The sequence below is a fragment of the Triturus cristatus genome, chromosome 2_1, assembly GCF_964204655.1.
Source record: "Triturus cristatus chromosome 2_1, aTriCri1.1, whole genome shotgun sequence".
Classification (NCBI taxonomy): Eukaryota; Metazoa; Chordata; class Amphibia; order Caudata; family Salamandridae; genus Triturus; species Triturus cristatus.
In genome coordinates, this window is record NC_140581.1 from 463,504,126 (window position 1) to 463,521,708 (window position 17,583).

The 17,583-nt window shown below is 43.1% G+C and overlaps 1 protein-coding gene across 4 annotated transcripts in view; it reads right to left on the reverse strand.

Annotated features, from left to right (window-relative positions):
- The window catches only part of IQGAP2 (IQ motif containing GTPase activating protein 2), a 1,048,054-nt gene that overhangs the window by 383,463 nt on the left and 647,008 nt on the right, over positions 1 to 17,583 (reverse strand). For all 4 annotated transcript variants that reach the window (XM_085632282.1, XM_085632281.1, XM_085632284.1 and 1 more), the window contains one exon: positions 16,243 to 16,406. In XM_085632282.1, the coding sequence (XP_085488408.1) occupies positions 16,243 to 16,406 (164 nt within the window). The remainder of the gene's footprint in view (positions 1 to 16,242; positions 16,407 to 17,583) is intronic.

The following is a 17,583-nucleotide window of genomic DNA, read 5'->3' on the forward strand; positions in this document are numbered from 1 at the left end:
TATACCCCCAAATCGGGTGCACAATGAAATTATTTAATTATTTTTGAGTGCCCCTTTAATAATTGCGGGGTTTTATCCTATCTATGGGTGTATAGTACTAGAACATTATAGGCACCAATATTTCACCAATCAGTCTCTAGGTGGCAGCAGTAGACTATGCAATGTTGTGCCCAATAGTTGAAAACAGTTATAAAAACCCTTTAAAATCTTTTTTTAAAACAGTCTGCCTATATCGAGGGGGAGAACAATTCCTAATAGTTAACTAACAATGCATTGAACTTTCTAGCAGTGCTGCCGCAGGCTATAGATGGCTGTAGACAAGCTCACTGTCTTACAGTGGCACCCTGGTGCTTAGCTTTATTGTCAATGTTGCCCCGTGTATTATTCTAGCAGTTAGAAGCAGAACCTCTTGATGGACGACTTTGTTCACCCGATCAGCATTACGCTATATGGTACATACCTGCCAACTTGAAGAGCAACCACACTGTGTGAGGAAGGGGCGGGGCCTCCTGACGAGAAGTACCTACAAGGCACTTTTGAAGCCACCCCTCTCCCAAGCTCCCGCCTCACTCCACCCCTCAAAAAAAGAAAACAAGGTAGCTTAGGCTAGTGCGATGTCCTGGGTGTTTTTTTAACACCCCTTAATGGACGTCAGCAGTTCAAAGACGCGGAAAACGAGCTGGAAAACCACTATTGACAGTGGGTTTCAGCTCGTTTTCCCTGCCACTGTGTGATATCGGCTCCTCGCCGGGAGACCGAGTGATGGGAGCTGATATCGTGTGTCACACGGTGCTGGCACCGTGTGAGTTGGCAGGTAATAATGCTTCATATAGACATGTTCTTTGTATATGACGAGGATCGAGGGGAGAGGCGTGTGTTTCTGCTCTCTCAGGAAAAATGGTTAAACGATGGGTCATGTGAAGAAAGGTAATCTCAGCTTTATATAAACAACTACTGCGCCCGGCAAATCACACAGAACAGGTGGGAGCGGAGAGACTGGAAGGGATATTTCTCACAAAAGCTATAAATAGCTGTTTGACAAAGCCTGTATGTCAGCCCAGAGAGTAAAAAACACCAGGGAGACATCGTAAAAAATCCTTGCGTTTTTGTATCCCATCCAGACACAATATCCCAGTGTGGGGGAAAAAACACAATACATGCTGGAGGTGGTGAGGAGCCACTGGCACAATAACACTTGCTATGGAGCTGCCACAGCTACATTGGTAATGGGGCTCCACTGTGCGGAGAAAGCTTCATAAGAATCATATGGAGTAACTTCTCTTTACATAGGATTTTTCTTTATTTTATGATGTTTGTAAACGCATGCAAAAACCAAGCTTGCAAACTAGTGGTTCATGCTGAATGTATTTAATGGTCGTTATTTCAGAAAGTATTTACCAATAAAACGTTGATACTTTTTCAGTCTTGTACCACTTTAAAATGGTGAAAGGTGAAGTGTTTATATACCCTCATACTGGAAATTCCTTTTGACTGAGCTTCATCCTACGTGCAGATACATTCAAAAGTCAAATACCCAGGCAATGTCTGATATATTAGACAAATGTCTAGGTAGGAACAATAGGTGTCAGGAGCACAATTCGGATATTAGTACACCAGAATTCATTCTAGCGATGGAGTCACTTGTGAAGTACATATGAGCAAGGAGGGTATACAAGGGGCCGGAGCAGCTGAGGAGTTGCATGCCATCTCCCTGTATGCACATAATGTTCTGTTTAAGATACGAGATGTTTGGTCCAAAAGGATCTCAAATGTTTTTCCCATGTAAAAACATACCCCTACAATGACCCAGACATCACACCACCAGCAAAAGCCGACAGAAATTCTGAGGTGTATAGTGATGACTCATCAGTTAGCAGTGGGTCAAGCTCAGGTAGTGGGCGACCCAGACAGAGGGGGAAAGGCAAACCACAGAACACTTGGCACAACTATAACGCCCCTATGATGGGAGGTTTCTCGGGCCCCTATAACCCACATCAATAGTACCCTGTATACAGATGGCAACCACCATTCCGACAACCTCTGTTCCCACAAAACACATTCAGGCCCCCTTTTTTAGGGAGAGGCAGGAGGGGAAGAGGCAGAAGAAAGGGAAGCAACAAGGTACACTGGGAGGAGCAGGACAGTGTGGGCAACTACACAAGGAGCAAAACACGGGACCCACAGCAGGGGACAAGCAACAGCAGGGTCTAGTAACCAATCTGTCCTCAAGTGAATTCACAGAGACAGAGGAGAAAGTACTCAACAAAGGACTAGGGTTTACTAGTTCGGAGGAGGGTTTAGATTAAAGACAGGAAGAAAATGGCGCTCAAGCAGGTGCGCAATTGATATTACACATGTGACAAATGCATACAGTGCTGACAGCTCAGGGGAAAACAAACCCAAAACAACCCCTGCAAGTGTGTAGGTGAGGACCCACACTGTAGCGAGAAGAACAAAGTCCTGTGCACACGTTTCAGGGTTTCGTGGTTCCAGTGTAGGAACCGTTACTTGTGTGTTCTTTGTGTAACAAAAATTGTGAGAGTTGACATCAAGCGAATCTTTCTGAAGATATTTATGTATCAAACCAAATCAAATACAGAAATGAAAACCAGCCGACACGTGTTTCGGCCGAATCACTAACTCTAAACGCGACGACAATTCGCGTTCATGCGGGAGCCAAGGTCTCCTGCTCGCACGGACTTGCACGTCCGTTCTTTGGTGTTTCCAGACTACCTCTGGAACACGTAGGAAGGACGACCCATCCCTTCCTTTCTGATCCATACTTTCCGATGTACCCTTGTCCGCACCTGCTTGAGTTATTTTCACTGGGACTGCGACTCTTGCTCCAAGATTCCCTTGTACAGCCCTGAAGAGTCACAATTGTATCACGTTGTGACGAAACACGTGTCGGCTGGTTTTCATTTCTGTATTTGATTTGGTTTAATACATTAATATCTTCAGAAAGATTCGCTTGATGTCAACTCTCACAATTTTTGTTACACAAAGAACACACAAGTAACGGTTCCTACACTGGAACCACGAAACCCTGAAACGTGTGCACAGGACTTTGTTTTTAAAGGCCTAGGGTTTGCTCCCATAGCAAGATTGGACAAATTCAATCTCCATTATGAACTAGCCGGATTCTTTAGAAAATTGTAGTTAAAAGCCTTTTTTGAAAAGGAGGGTGAACTTCCAATGAACCATGCCCAAGATGAGACAAGCTTACGTGTAAAATCCACATTTACACCACCGCCACACACAATTCCAGTGGAAGTGACGACATTTGAACAAGCTGTGTACAATGACATTGAGAAAATGGAAGAAAAACAACCTCTTTTCAATGAGTAAGGCAGAGAATCTGGCCCTAGAACAACTGAAGAACTGTGACAACATTGTCATAAAAGCAGCAGACAAGGATGGTGGTGTAGTAGTTAATGCAACTACATTATTTACGTGCCTCTGACCACTTGGCGTTCTGACCTTACATTTCCAATAAATTCCCATTGTGCTATGCTTTGCACTATATATTTTTTTCACTAGTGCATAGTGAATGTTAAATCTATTTCATTCACTTTTTATTGTGACACGGCGCTAGGCTATTTGCTATCAATCCCTTAGCACCATGATTATATCCGGATTTAATCTCGTCCCACGCTCGGTTATTTACCCAAGACCGCTTAACGCCATTTGGGTACTGACTCTTATACCTGTATCCCTCAGCCTACTAACTCGAATACCACAGAGTCATTCTACTCTTCCTTTGTCACACCCCCACACGTACACCCGATCACATGACAGCACCACGCATCACATGCACGGAAGTCATCAGACAAAACACTTGGCATATAAACATCCGGGACCGCCACGGCAGGATCCTCGGGAATCCGTACGGTTCACTTGTAGGTTCCACGGCGGGCACATTGATTAGAGAATGTGAGTAACATCCAATGCGGGTGGGCACCGCTTACTTCTACTCTTTTTCTCTTGAGGTAGGAAAGCAATTGGTGGCTTTATTCTTTGCGTTTTAACCTCACAGAATGCGACTATAACCAACGCCCCCCCACGGTTTCCATGGGGCGAGACTGAATTCAGTTTCTTATAAGTTTTTAATACCTTGGTTCCTCCTTTCCAATGTCTGTCGGTCTGTGTTGTTTGCCACTATGAGCACAAGTACATTTGTACGTGTTTTGCATGTTCGTAAACTCACTCGCTCCACAATTACAGATGCTCTAAATTGAAAGAGCTGCATGACACCAACCTAAGACAATGAATGATCGTGGGTATGTAATGAAGGATAGGAGTGTTGTCTACACTCCAACTCAAGATGCATCACTTGTATATAGTGCACAGAATTTTGTCACAACAATACGGCGTGCATGGTGTGTGCAGAAGAATATTTAATCCACACCGTCAAAATGGAGAGCGAGCAAATATAAGATGTAGCAACATATACACAGTAGGAACGCAAAATACTGTGTATAATGGTCTGCTCTATTTCTTTCAGAAATCTTTTTCCCTTCACAGAACGCTGAAAGGTTGCCTCACCGTAAGAACACGGTCTGCTTAATGCGGATCCAGGGACGGGTGCGCCTTAGCGTGTGCACACCTCCCGGTCCCAACATTTGGTCCTGACGAAACCCTTGTATTATCACATATAGGTTGAAACATGTTGACCACTAACTTTTTCACTTCTCACTGATACTTTTGGTCAATCAAGCCATTTTAAGTATCACACTTGGATTTAATCTTGTCTAATTGCTCCACATTAAAAACTTAGGGAGTACAATAAAGACATTTTTAATCAACTCACTTACACTTCTTTCACACTTTCCAAAGAAAACCTGCTCCACTCTATTCAGGCGTTGAAGCACACCCGAGTGACATTCGGCTATGATGAAGCATGTCACCAACTAGGTTGGTGAGTGAGGGGTTTCTTTAAAAAGAAACAACCTTTCCTTTCCTGTGTCTCTCTCTCCTTCTCCATTTCGTAGAGACATTCTATGTCCTTGTGATACTCCCTCTTTTTGTTTTGAAATAATTAATGCACTAAGTGCCTTGTGCTGCCTTGTGATGAACAGAGATGAAGTGTGTCTTGTTGCCAACACGAAAGGGAGAGGGAAATGTCTAGTATCTGTCACACAGATAAAGACATAACAGCGGACAATATCACAGAAGGTATGCCAGCGATTCAGAGCTCATTTGCTTTATAGGCGATGGGTGGTGTGGCTCTGTCAAAGATGGTTGCATTGTCATGGTTTCTGTGTTTTGTGGTGTGTCTGCTCTTGCTCCTGCTCTGGGTCCATTTTCAAAGAACTCAATGTGATGTGTTATCTTCCTTGTACAGAACGTCATTACTCATTGAGTTTCAGAGCCTCCGAGTAGAATGTAGGGAGGTTAGGACAGGAAAGAGTGAGCAAGGAGAAGTTGTTGTCGAGAGGTAGCTGAGGTGTGTTTCTTGTATCTTGAACAGACTTCTAATCTACATCTATAGACACTATACATTTCTACATCTGCAACGACTGGTAAAGAGACCTTCATTTCATCCTTCGCCTCAACTCCACCGTGAATATTACTAGGATTCACCGAGAAGCATCCTCTCTGTGTTTCAACATACTAAAAAGTATGCACTTCAAATTGAGTGACTGCAACCACCCTAGTGCTTATTCACAAATTGTGTCAATTTGAGATTATCGAACCAGTGTTCACCTGCATGCAGACCCTTGTCGATGGCTACCCTCTTACCCTGTCACGCTTGCACTTCCTTTGAGCGCTCATGCGATGTACTGCATACCACACATGGGTGACTTCCTGCTCGTGTTCAAGACTGGAATTAGCATGGGCGAGCTCAGCCCACACCCAGGGCGCTGACCTTCACAGTGGCACATGGAGCGGTCTGCAGTCCATCTTTCTGGTCTAATAATGTTTGCAAGGAGAACATTTGTGTTTGATGATAATATTGTTTTATAAGTTCTACAGTTTCTCTATACATTCTAGTACTTGTATCTTGGTTTGTGCTCTCTAAATTCCAGGACTACCTGTACCAGGATGTAAAGAAAACATGTATTTGTCATGTCATTACAGTTAATGGTTTGCACTATGTGTTCTTTTGTAGCAAGTTGTAGGCTACAGCTAGGACGAAGTGGTGGCAAAGATGGGAAGCCAAACCTGATTCCGCCTAGGGCACGGTCTGATGAAAGACCAGCCCTGCTAGCACTGATTAACTCTAGCCATTTGCGCTCTTAGGGGGAACCTGATAGAATTTGTGACGTTTATGTGCCTCCCCTGATTGGGCAACACTGAGGCATTTCCGAGTCCCGCAATCTTGCACTGGGCTACATCGAAGCAGACATCACCAATTTGGATCGGGCTGGGGAATACTTTGAGTCTGCCAATTGGGATTGGTATGGGGGAACGGAGTCAGGTGATACATTCTCTGTTGAGTGGAGCATCTTTCTGATGTTACGCGGTCATCACTTTATAGGATCATCGTGGATGAATTTTCCCTGTCGTGTCGGATAGTTATTGCCATTTATGATAACTGCTCTATGCGGGACCAGTGTGCCAAGGACTGGGCACTGTGTGAGAGTTTTATTTCAAATACATGGAAAACTGAACAATCTAAACTGTTGTGTGGAAGCACTTTCCCCAATTTACCAGTCATAGCTTCCAGTATAATTATAGAAATTTCTATTCTATCATCAGTTTAATTTATTTTTGTCTTGCAGGTAACAAAATGCTTGGGTATTTAGTCACATACCAGTGTATTGTGTTCTGCAAAGTTAAGGTACAATACAGAATGTGCTTCCTCTCCCTTTTTTTATTGAACCCTGGTTGTCCTCCACTGAAAAGGGGAAGCGGAAAAGCGTGTTTACTCATTATTGCATGTGTGTGTGGTACGTCATTGAGTGCAGAACGTAAGACATCATTGCTGTTACAGTGTTTAGGACCAGAGGGCCAAGAGAGTTTTGAACACCTGCTTCACTTACCAAATGATGAGGAAAGAAATTTGACTTATATTTTTGACCACAGGTTTCCTCTGTTCTTGAGAGATATCATTTTGGTAAACAGATGCAAAATCAAGCGAAACAGAAGTAAAATTCACCACTGTGTTGATGAAGATGGCGTCAACTAGTTACTTTGGCACTTTGGAGAAAGTCCAAAAATCCTTTTTGGCAGAAGGATAATCAATCCTTCGTTAACTGAGGTACTCACAATTGCCAAGACATGTGAGCATAGTCAAGCTTGTGTGGAAGAGATAAAACAAAGGGTGTGTTGTGAGTAATAGAAAGAAAGGAGAAATAAAAGTAACAAAAAGCATGAAGCGCAATTTGTTCAAACTAAATTGGGAAAGGAATAAAGAAAACAAGACATTTCTACGTTCATGCTTTAGGTGTGGTGAATATGGTCAAGTATGGTGAACACGGAATGTGTTCGTTGGAAAGCTACTTGCAAAATGTGTGGGAGGAAGGGTCACATGACGACATGGAAGTGGTAATTGGAAAAAGAAAATTCGAGAGAGATTGTGGAGAAATAGTCTTACAGGTGATGGACGTTGGAGCAGGAGATCCCTTTGAAGTGGTCTAAACAGAGGGTGTGTCTACAAGCATGGTGTTTTATTCAGTGGTGAAGATAACATTAATTCCTAGAGTACATAAAAAAAGAATTAAAAGGCAATGTCACTCTATTCTAACCTTGTATATGCCCTAAATGTTATTGGAGTGAACCAAACAAGCTGATGGGATATTTTTCAAGGTTCATACATTTTAAAGGGAGGTATACGGTAGGGGAGATTTATGTTTCAGTAAGAGGTTATTCTCTCAGTTGGTTTCATCAAAATGAACTAATGGTCTACGTGAATCTCACTGAAAATCTGGCAGTAAAATTAAAGTTCATGGAACACTTAACCAGGTTGCCACAAGTAGGCCAGTGTATGAAAAAGAATTCCCAGAAGTCTTTCAAGACAGAGTGGGATGTCATAAACGATATATTAATAAGATCAGACTTGAGAAGGGTTTTGTTCTGGTAGTGAGTAAGGTAGGGAGGGGAAGGGGGGTTTCGCCTTAGTGGCTAAGGACAAGATCCTGGAAAAGTCAGAGAAATTAAACGAAAGTGACAGAGTAGAGGAAGCTGAAGTGACTGAATGGCTTGACCCAGTTGTAACAGCGCGTAACGCCAATGGGAAGGCAAGATTGAGTTCCCGTAAATCCAATCCGCGCACAAATGTCTTGTGATGGATCATTACCCTTTACCCAACATAACTGAGACGTTGGCTATGTTGAAAGGTGCAAAATATTTCTCGACCTCAGATATCACCTCAGCATACCATCAGGTGAAGTTGTTTCAGTACTCTCTAGACGGGACAGCATTTGTCACACCTTTTGGGACATTTACATTTTAAAAGATGAGCTATGGGCGGATTTCTGCTGCTGCAGTGTTTCAAAGAGTGATGGAAAATATATGAAAAGAGCGAAAGGAGTAAATACTCTATCATATGTTTTGGTATATGGATGTGATGTTGAGGAACACAATCAACATGTACATGATGAAATTAGGATATTAAAAAATGGTCTACGTTTAAAGGCCAAGAAATGCAAATGCAATCTTACTGAGATTGACTAGTTGAGATAAAAAAATCACCTCTTCGAGCATTGAGTCGAGGAAGGAATTGGTCGATACCATTTATAACATGGCATGTCCCAAGTGTAAAGAGGAAGTGATCAAATTGTCAGGTATGTCTGAGTACTACAACATGTTTGGCCAGAATTTAGCAGTAAAAAACTATAATAATAATGGAATAAAGAAGGATTTAGTATTCCTTTGCAATGATGAATGTGAGAAAGAATTCAAACAGTTGAAATCATGCTTGTGTGGAGCATCTAGTTTACCAAGTTGTGAACCAGGTCAGGATACAATAATTATGTCTAAGGTCAATTCAAGGGGCTTATGAGTTGTTTTGCTACAAAGACATGAGGGTGTGGAGCGCATCATCTTATTCATTTCAAGGGCTTTGAAAGGGGTGGAATGGAATTATTCTGTGAGAGAGAGGGAGGCCTTAGCCATTTTTCGAGCTGTGCGTCAGTTGAGAAAGTTTATATGAGGTGACAAATTTGAGATCAAGATGGACCATAAACCCTTGAAAGAGCTACTGGAGAAGAAAAGTGTAAATGCCATCTCGGAAAATATTAGGAAGTGGGTGGTGTCACTACATGAATTCAACTTTGAGACTTATGTACCTTGTATAAAAAACAGTTAAGCAAATTGTTGCTCACATCTCACTAGTGAGAATTGGAAGGATGGAAGATTTTGATGCATGTTTAATCAGTGATAGTATAATAAAGAAAGATGAGTGGTTGGAAGGAATTGGTAAAGATTCGGTGTTGCAGCAGGTGTTTTAAAGATTCAAGCATGGCTGGAAAAATAATGATAGATCATGTAATCATTTGATTGTATATTGGAGTGTCAGAAATGAACTTATCAATCAAGGGGATTTATTATTACGAGGAAACAGATTAATCCTGCCCGTCTCCTTGAGAAAAGATGTTATTGCTTTTTCCCATTAAAGTCATCTTGGCATTTTCAAAACAAATGAAAAGGCTTAGGCACATGTACTGGTGGCCAGGTATGGATATTCAGGTAGAAAGATCCATAAGAGAATGTGTTTAGTGTTCCATTTGTAATAAAACAGTAAGATTTAGAGTGCAGTCTATGGTTCTGATAAGATTACCCGAAGAACCTTGGGCCCCAACAAGACCTCAAGTGTTGACAAATATGTTGTTATTATTATTATTTTTTTTTTTACAAGATATGTACTCAAGGTGGCCCGAAGTCGCTATTCCCAATTCTGTCGAAACAGGAGATGTTATTGGGTTCCTTAAGCATGTGTTTGAATATGCATGGGTTCCCTTCTACTTACTTGACCGACAACAGGGATCAGCTAGATTCCAGATAAGTGGAGATATTCCTTTTGCATAGGGGAAACTAAGCATAGGAAGACTGCCTTGTACCACCCCGGGGCAAATGGCATAGTGGAAATGTTCAATTGAGTGTTGAAAGAAGCCATACAAAGAGCTGTTTCGGGGCAGTTGTGTTGAGGGAAGGAATTACTAGGAAAGGTTAGGAACTATAGATTGACACCCCATACAACAATTGGTGTTAGCCCATTTGATTTGTTCCGCAAAGGAAGACCAATACATTGATTTGTCCAGCATGTGTAAACAATAAATCTGTGAGTAGTTGGAGTGTTGAGCATGATTCAGAGGAGAAAAGGGCGATAAATCAAAGGAAGATGATTGAGAGAAAGGAGAAGTTTGATAACCGCCATGTTGAGAAGACTACTTTACTGCAGGTGAGAGATGTGGTGAAAATTAAATATCCGCAGAAGGGAACTGAAAAATGTCAATCTAAATTTTTACCTCCTATGAAAGTAATGAAGGGCTCTAAGAATGCTGTCAGAAAGGAGGATCATAAGAGCTGGAACTTACACACTAGCAAAAGTTCCTGGTGTTCTGGCTGCTAGTGAAGAAGAATGCATTGACTCTAGTCTATGTAAATTTTTGAGGAAAAGTTCAAGATGTAAAAGGTCAAGGAGAAAATGTATAATCTTGACATCACGTTAATTGACCTATTCTGCTTGTCTAGATGTTATTTCGATCTATTTACAAGAATTTGTATAATCTTTACATCATGCTTATTCACCTTCAATTCTGCTAGTCTGATTGTTATTGCACTTTTTAAATTTACATGGTTATTGTTCAATTCCAATGGTACTCGTGTGAAATATTTCATGTTCAAATTTCCCAGTTTTTTTTTTTATAAGATGAAGTGTGCAACAGTTATAATGCTGTATTTCGTATGTTAAGCTTATTTTACACATTTTGTGGGTGTTGTTTTGACAAAGGGAGAGAGAGGTGTTGTATCTTCCTAGTAGAGAACGTCATTACTCATTGATTTCCAGAATCTCTGAGTAGGATTAGGGGAGGTTAGGACTGGCAACATAACAGAGTAGGCAAGGAGGAGAAGTTGTTAAGTGGTGGCTGAGGTGTATTTCCTGTATCTTGCACAAAGAGACTTTTAATCTCCATCTGTGGACTCCCTACTTTTCTACACAATACTTGCTGACAGGATTTTTTGGTATGTGTGGACGCATGGTCATGCCAAATTACAACTACACTTCTCAATCCCCGAATTGAGAGATGTATGTTGTAATGCATGTTCCTGGCTAAAACTGCAGAAATAGGATTTGCTAAGAATGCTTAGGAATGAATGACAGTGGCTGAGGCTTTACTTGGGGATAGGAGCACAAACAACACATACCCAAGTTCATGCACACAGCGAAATGCTGCAGGAAAATGTGCCTTAAAAAGGCAGATACAAAAAGAGTATATTCACCTGCTATGGTGCTGCCCCAGAACCTGTGACACTGTCCCAGTGGCTCACATGGCAGTCTGAGCGGGAATCTTACATGTAGGTGCTCTTTATGTTATCAGTGAGATACAGGCTTTCATCAGCCTGAAGCAGGCATGTGATATGTTGGTGGGAGAATTCTTGACATACAATTCGCTCACAAGAGCGGCACAGCTAACCTGGGGAAATGAGTTAATCAAGCTAATAAGTCAATTAGGCCTTCGTTTGTTATTTACTTTGGTTGAGGCTAAAAGACTCAATGGTGTAGTTCACTGCAGGAAAGGGTGGCGTATACCTAGGAAATCTGAAAACTGATGGGAAATTGACGTGGACAAGTAACTGATACAGACAAAATGAGTTGCTGTTTTACGTGATCCAGTGAAAGTATCTAGAGAGGCTTGTTTTAAATTACTGTGTTTTAGTTTAATCCGCTGCACCTGCTTCACCCCTAGGGTCTTAAACAAAATCTTACCACAAGTATCCAATACATGTGCCCAGGGCCGGACTGGTCGTAGCGGGCACCAGGCGCTTTACCAGTGGGCCGGAAGGGTGTGGGCAGGTTTTGGACCGGTGGGGGCCGTTTTTGGTAAAGGGGACAGGTTTTGCAGCACTGCTGCAATATCCACCCACTGTACCAAAAGCAGCAGCAATTTCGCACCAGCACCTTAACCCCCCTCCCTTCCCCCGGCCGGCCCGACTTAATTGCCAGGGCAGGTTTGCATTTGCAGTCCGACCCTGAATGTACCAGGCGGGGGACTGCCCAAGCATCCTCTTAACACATGGTGTGGGAATGCGCCAATATCAGTTAATACTGAAAAGAGAAAAGTAATCTACTTGCATCATTAACTAGTGGACACAGGCGCGCAACGCCCATTGGGCTCAAAGGACTTCAGCCCCCCCGACCCCCTCCCCGGTCGTGTGTGGCAGATCGGGCTGAGACAGCTTCCTGGGCGCGCACACAGCCGCACCAGAGTTCTTCACAGGTCTTTAAAAGACCATTCGCTTGTTAATGAGGCTTTGTTGTTTTTTCACCCCTCCTAGAGCCCCTGCATCTCCACTCTGCCTATTGCTGGAAGAATCACACCCCCCCGAAATTTTTTCTTAGCCTCCCCCACGAAATGTGGCTCTAGTTGCGCCTCTGAGTGGACACAAATCAGGCATCCAAGGAATTACAAAATGTAAATTCCTAGATTTGACGCTACTGTCAGCAAAGAGGTGAATAGCTATAGCCTGCAGCTACACCCCTCTTTCCTAGGAACCCCCTTTGAATGGCAACCTTGCTGAGAAAGAAAACAGTGGATAATGATATAAGTATAGTGTAGTACCGGCAACAGGAAAGATTCAGCAGCCAGGTCAAGGGACTCAATGCTGTTGAAATTCAACCAATATCGGACTACAGAAAATTAGGGTCTCGGGTGGAATTGTAACTACTGGCTTTATGAATTAGAGGTAAGACCCGCCAACACGGAACTGGACATTCACACTAACAGAAAACACAAGCAAGCAAACCTGCGCTGTTGTGGAGAATATGTTAAAGTGGGGGCCTAAAAACAGAGTAACTAACCGTGGTGTGGTTCTCTCCACCCCTCCCCTTTCCCTTGACTGGCTAAAATAAAACATTTGCAAGAATATCCAGGAATGCAGGCCAAACACCGTGCAATGGTACAGCCAACCCCTCCTCAGACTCACATGACGGATGTGAAAACCGTAAATAGGCCAAACGTTATAATCTGACTCTTCTGGTTCTTGTAGTTTCAGTGTTTACCTTTCCTATTGCCTTGACTTATGTATTGCATTCGGACTTTGTTCAATATGCTCTGGACTATATATTAAGCACTATAGGGAGCGCCAATTGTGCTGTATCGATCAGAGATCAGTTTTTAACAGAAATGGTAGGGCCTGAAGCAACTCGAAGATATCTTTAGGTGAGTGGGAAAGCGTCCAAGAAAGACTTGGGCTGGGAGGCCTCAGTTCTACTGCCCCACAGCTGTCAGGGGTGGCTCTGATCTTGTTATAGCTACAGCCCCCCTTGGTATTTGGTCCCTGCACACTCTGCCTGCAGGACGGACGGACTGTGTCCCTTTTGCGACTGTTGTTCGTTGTGCATTCTTGCACCAAGGTGAATGGGGCCTCACCCCGGTTTTCATTGTTTGGAATGTGGCTGGGAGGAGGAATTCGAAGGTTTTGCTCAGAAAAAGTCAAAAGAAGGCGCGACCTCTCTCTTTGGATGAGGACGACCTATGTAAAGGAGGAATGATGTTGCTATTTTCTGTGAACTTTCTACATATTGACCCCTCCCAGAAAAATGCTGCCATTGAATCTGCTGTGAAACTGCCATGGAGGGCAGGACTGGGGGCCTGCCTTCTTGTGTGGTTTCAAAGAAACATGATTGGCGGGACTGAAGATTCGACCCAAGGTCTTAAGTGAAAGAGTTGTTGTAGGAAATGTCAAGTTTAAAGACAGTGTGATTGATAGTGATTTGAGGCTGGGCAGGACAGTAGAGCCAGTGGACAGTCTCCATGGAGGAGCCGTCTGAGGGCACTCTGGTGATATGTGAGGAGTTCCTCCCAGCTCCTATGAATGTGCTGTGCTAGCTGCTGGAAGGAATTCAAGGATCGCGTTCTCTTCCAGTCCCAAGCATACTGTGACAGACTCCCACTTTCATCATGGGCGGTAGTGTGTTGGTTGATCTACTCGCCTATGGATGCCCCGACACAGCTCTATAGGGTTTATATTATAAGATGGAAAGTGATGCTGGAGGGTAATCGCTGCCTCCTGTTCCCTTACCGGGTCCCTGGCACCCTTACTGTAACAAAGGCTCATGTTCCGTCAAGGGAGATACTGATGTCAGGAGATGTGGGCTCTGTTGGCCTTAGAGTCAGCCTGAGTGGAACACAGTGGAAGAAGAGCCACCTTGATGCAAGGCCACGCAGCGAGGGCTTTCTTACAGAGTTTGCAATGCCAGAGGGAGCGATGGATGAATTTTATGCTAGATCTGTTCATGCATGCGACGTGTGGATCCATGAATGAAAGTTCATATCGGGCTTTGAAATCAGGACTGCCTGAGTGCGAGTGGCGGAGGGAATTAAGAGTTTAAAGTGTGCTGCCGACTGTGGTTTTTTTGTGTTCTAATGTTCGCACTCAGCTGTAAATCTTTTTCCCCTTCTATTATAGCTCTTGGTGAGTGACTGAGGTCACTAGAACGTGTTTAAAAGGATTACATTTTGAGATTTCCAAAGTGGACCTGAAACTAATATATGATCAACAGACCTCCAGACGAGTCCACCTATGTCAGAAGAGAAGAACATGGAGGCAAGTCCCAAGACAACAGGCCTAGACATTGCATCCTGCAGCCCTGGAGTGGGAAGAGAGACAATGGCATAGCCCTGCTTTGACTAGAGCAGAGTCCCTGTAGCCAACGGCAACACTGCGACAGGCGCGCACAAGCCCCAGAGCTACACGAGCATCCTGTGTTTGTGACTACAACGGACACCTGTGGGGCTATAAAGAAGTACGAAGCCTATTTGCTTGCTTTGAAAGGACACCGTGTCTTACGAAGATCGTGTGCGGGGACAGCGGGCTTGCCAAAACGGCTGATTTTTCTCTCACCAATAGCCTCTCACTTTCGCATATCCTGGCTGAATCTGGAGAAGCCACTTTTGGGCTGCCTTTCAAAATAGGAAACTTAGAGCAAATCTGCTTTCAATGTGCAAACTACCTGGCATGTGAACAGGTGAGAGGGTACACCACCCTCACTCCCCCAGAAGGGTGCTCTTCTGGGGTGTCTGAAGTACAGAGACCAGCGGCTATAAGCTTAACTTCCCCATCGTTAGGTGAGGCAGCAAACACAGCGCTGGCTCACCCTGAAGCTGATGAGAAGTTTGCAAAAGTACTCTCATTGTGTTTATTTTTGAGTTTTATATAGCTTTGGCTATACCTGAAGGTATCAGAGCGCTTTACATGTTATGGGAATGCATTTACTCGAAGTACATGTGGGGAATTTGTCATGGTCAAGCAGTGGTCAAAGTGGGCGGTTTCTGAGCGGCATGACATGCCCATACTTTTCTTATTTATGAAAAACAGTTCCCCTACTTTTTGTGAACAGAGAACCATCCCAGTGTGATTAATGCCGAGAGTTGAAATGCTTCAGCTGAAATATAAGGCAGGGAGTTTCCTTTGCTTTAAAACCGAGGGAGGTGCAGAGTGCTTGAACAAGCCGTCCTGTCAGGGTGCCTGCTTCCATGAAAAAAAAATTATGTGCACACAACTGGTTAATCTGCAAATGTAAAGGGTGTTTGGAAGCCGGTAATGGCTTTAATTGATGGAATCACTTGAAGCTTCCTGATGACACAGATTTATTCTTTTTGAGGGGTATTTCAAGGGAGTTACCAGCTGAGCTATTAAGTGTGTGCTTATAAAGAAAAGAAATTTAAAAAATCACTATGTATAGTCAGACTATTACTAAAATCTATATTTTGGAACCAGTTCATCTTGAGCCTTTTTAACTAAACTTGCATTTATTTTTCATTTAAGCTGTGCCTTATTTTATATGTAGTTGTGGTAGTCCAAGATAGTCATAAAAATTATATAACCATTAAGTTGATGGTGTTGGAGACAGACTGCTGATTGAACAAGCTGTACGACCTAGCAAAGCTAATGGAAATGTATACACCAACCTGACTGCTCAGCAAACATTTTTGGTGAAAACGAAAAATAAAATTTACTTAATTTACTTGATATTAAAAAATCCTTTCAAACAGCCAACAAAGGCACTGTAATTTCAACCTTAAAAATAAAAATACAAAGCTGCCCTTGTAGGTCAGTCGTTTTCAATCTTACCACAGCATTTTGCCTTTGGAGGTTGAAGAGCTCATTCTGGTACAATTCAGCAGCAGACGGGTGGACGACGGGCAGCAGGGCCTCGGGCTGCATCAGGGCAGCCAATGTCTGCGCTGCATCCCCTGCACGGATCGCCATATTAATCCTCTGAATGGCTGCAAGCTCTGCGAAGAACACAACCAGATGGAACGTTACTATGCCATTCACTGAGTAAGGCAGCCTTAAAGAGGTCCCGGAAAATCCCTTCAATGGGGTGTCACCTTCAAGAGGCGAGAACCCGCTATTCCACAGTGAGCGGGCGGCACATTTCACTCTGCGTGTAAGTGTCCAAATTATACATCCTAACTGTACCTATTTAAATCCCCAAACAGCTGTCCTGAGATGGCCCGTGCACTACCTATCGAAAATGATTTGGATTGGTTTTGTCAAATGCTGCCTCCCTTTTTTTTTTTAGCAGGATAGCCACGTTTTGTGGGAGTAGTAGCGAGGATACTAACTAGGCCCTTATGTTTTTTGAACTGACAAAGCCAATCCGAGACCGCCCATCAGGTTAGCTCATAAATCAACAGTGCTGCTTCAAATAAAAACTGCAAATAGGCAGCTCTAGTACCTCTGAAAGATGCGCATGTTTTTAGCACTGTAAGTCCACCCAGCGCACAATCACCAAGAGATTCTCTTAAGCGCCGGAAGGTGGCGCCACAGACCCATCTACTTTTTCTGTGCCTAGTCTATTCTTTCAGTTGACCTTGTTTCGCTTTTAATATTGATTTAAAATCAACAGTTCCGATATGGTTTAATTAGAACACTGAAAGGGAATGGGCCGGAAAAGTGGGTCAAACACCACATGCTAGATTTGAATGCCAAGACTTAAGTGAAATCCACAACTGACCGAGATAAAATACGATAGAGTAGCAGCGTCTGTGATAGAGACAGCAAGCCACGCCATCAAGTACAAAGATGTACGTGAAAATATCTATATTTAATGTCAATCCCTAGATGACTGTTTGTCCCTCTCGGTTATCGATGAAAAAGCACCATACATTCTTATAGTAGCTGGGTAAAAAATGATCGGGGCCAAGTATTTGTTACTGACAGTGGAATCGCGCCATCTTGTGGTGGAGTAAGCTAAGTACACCGACCTACCAGAAGTATAACAAAAGTGTGTTATTTAGAAGTGGTTCACGCAATGTTATCCATTACATTTGCCCCTTTGCTTGACAAGATTTATCTTAAGCGTGTTCTAATACGTGTAGTTCTGTCCACCCTTAAGTGAGCAGCCCGACTTTGCGCACACGTGTAAAGTCTGAAAAGTAAACTCTGTGTATTGAGACGTTTGCTCCT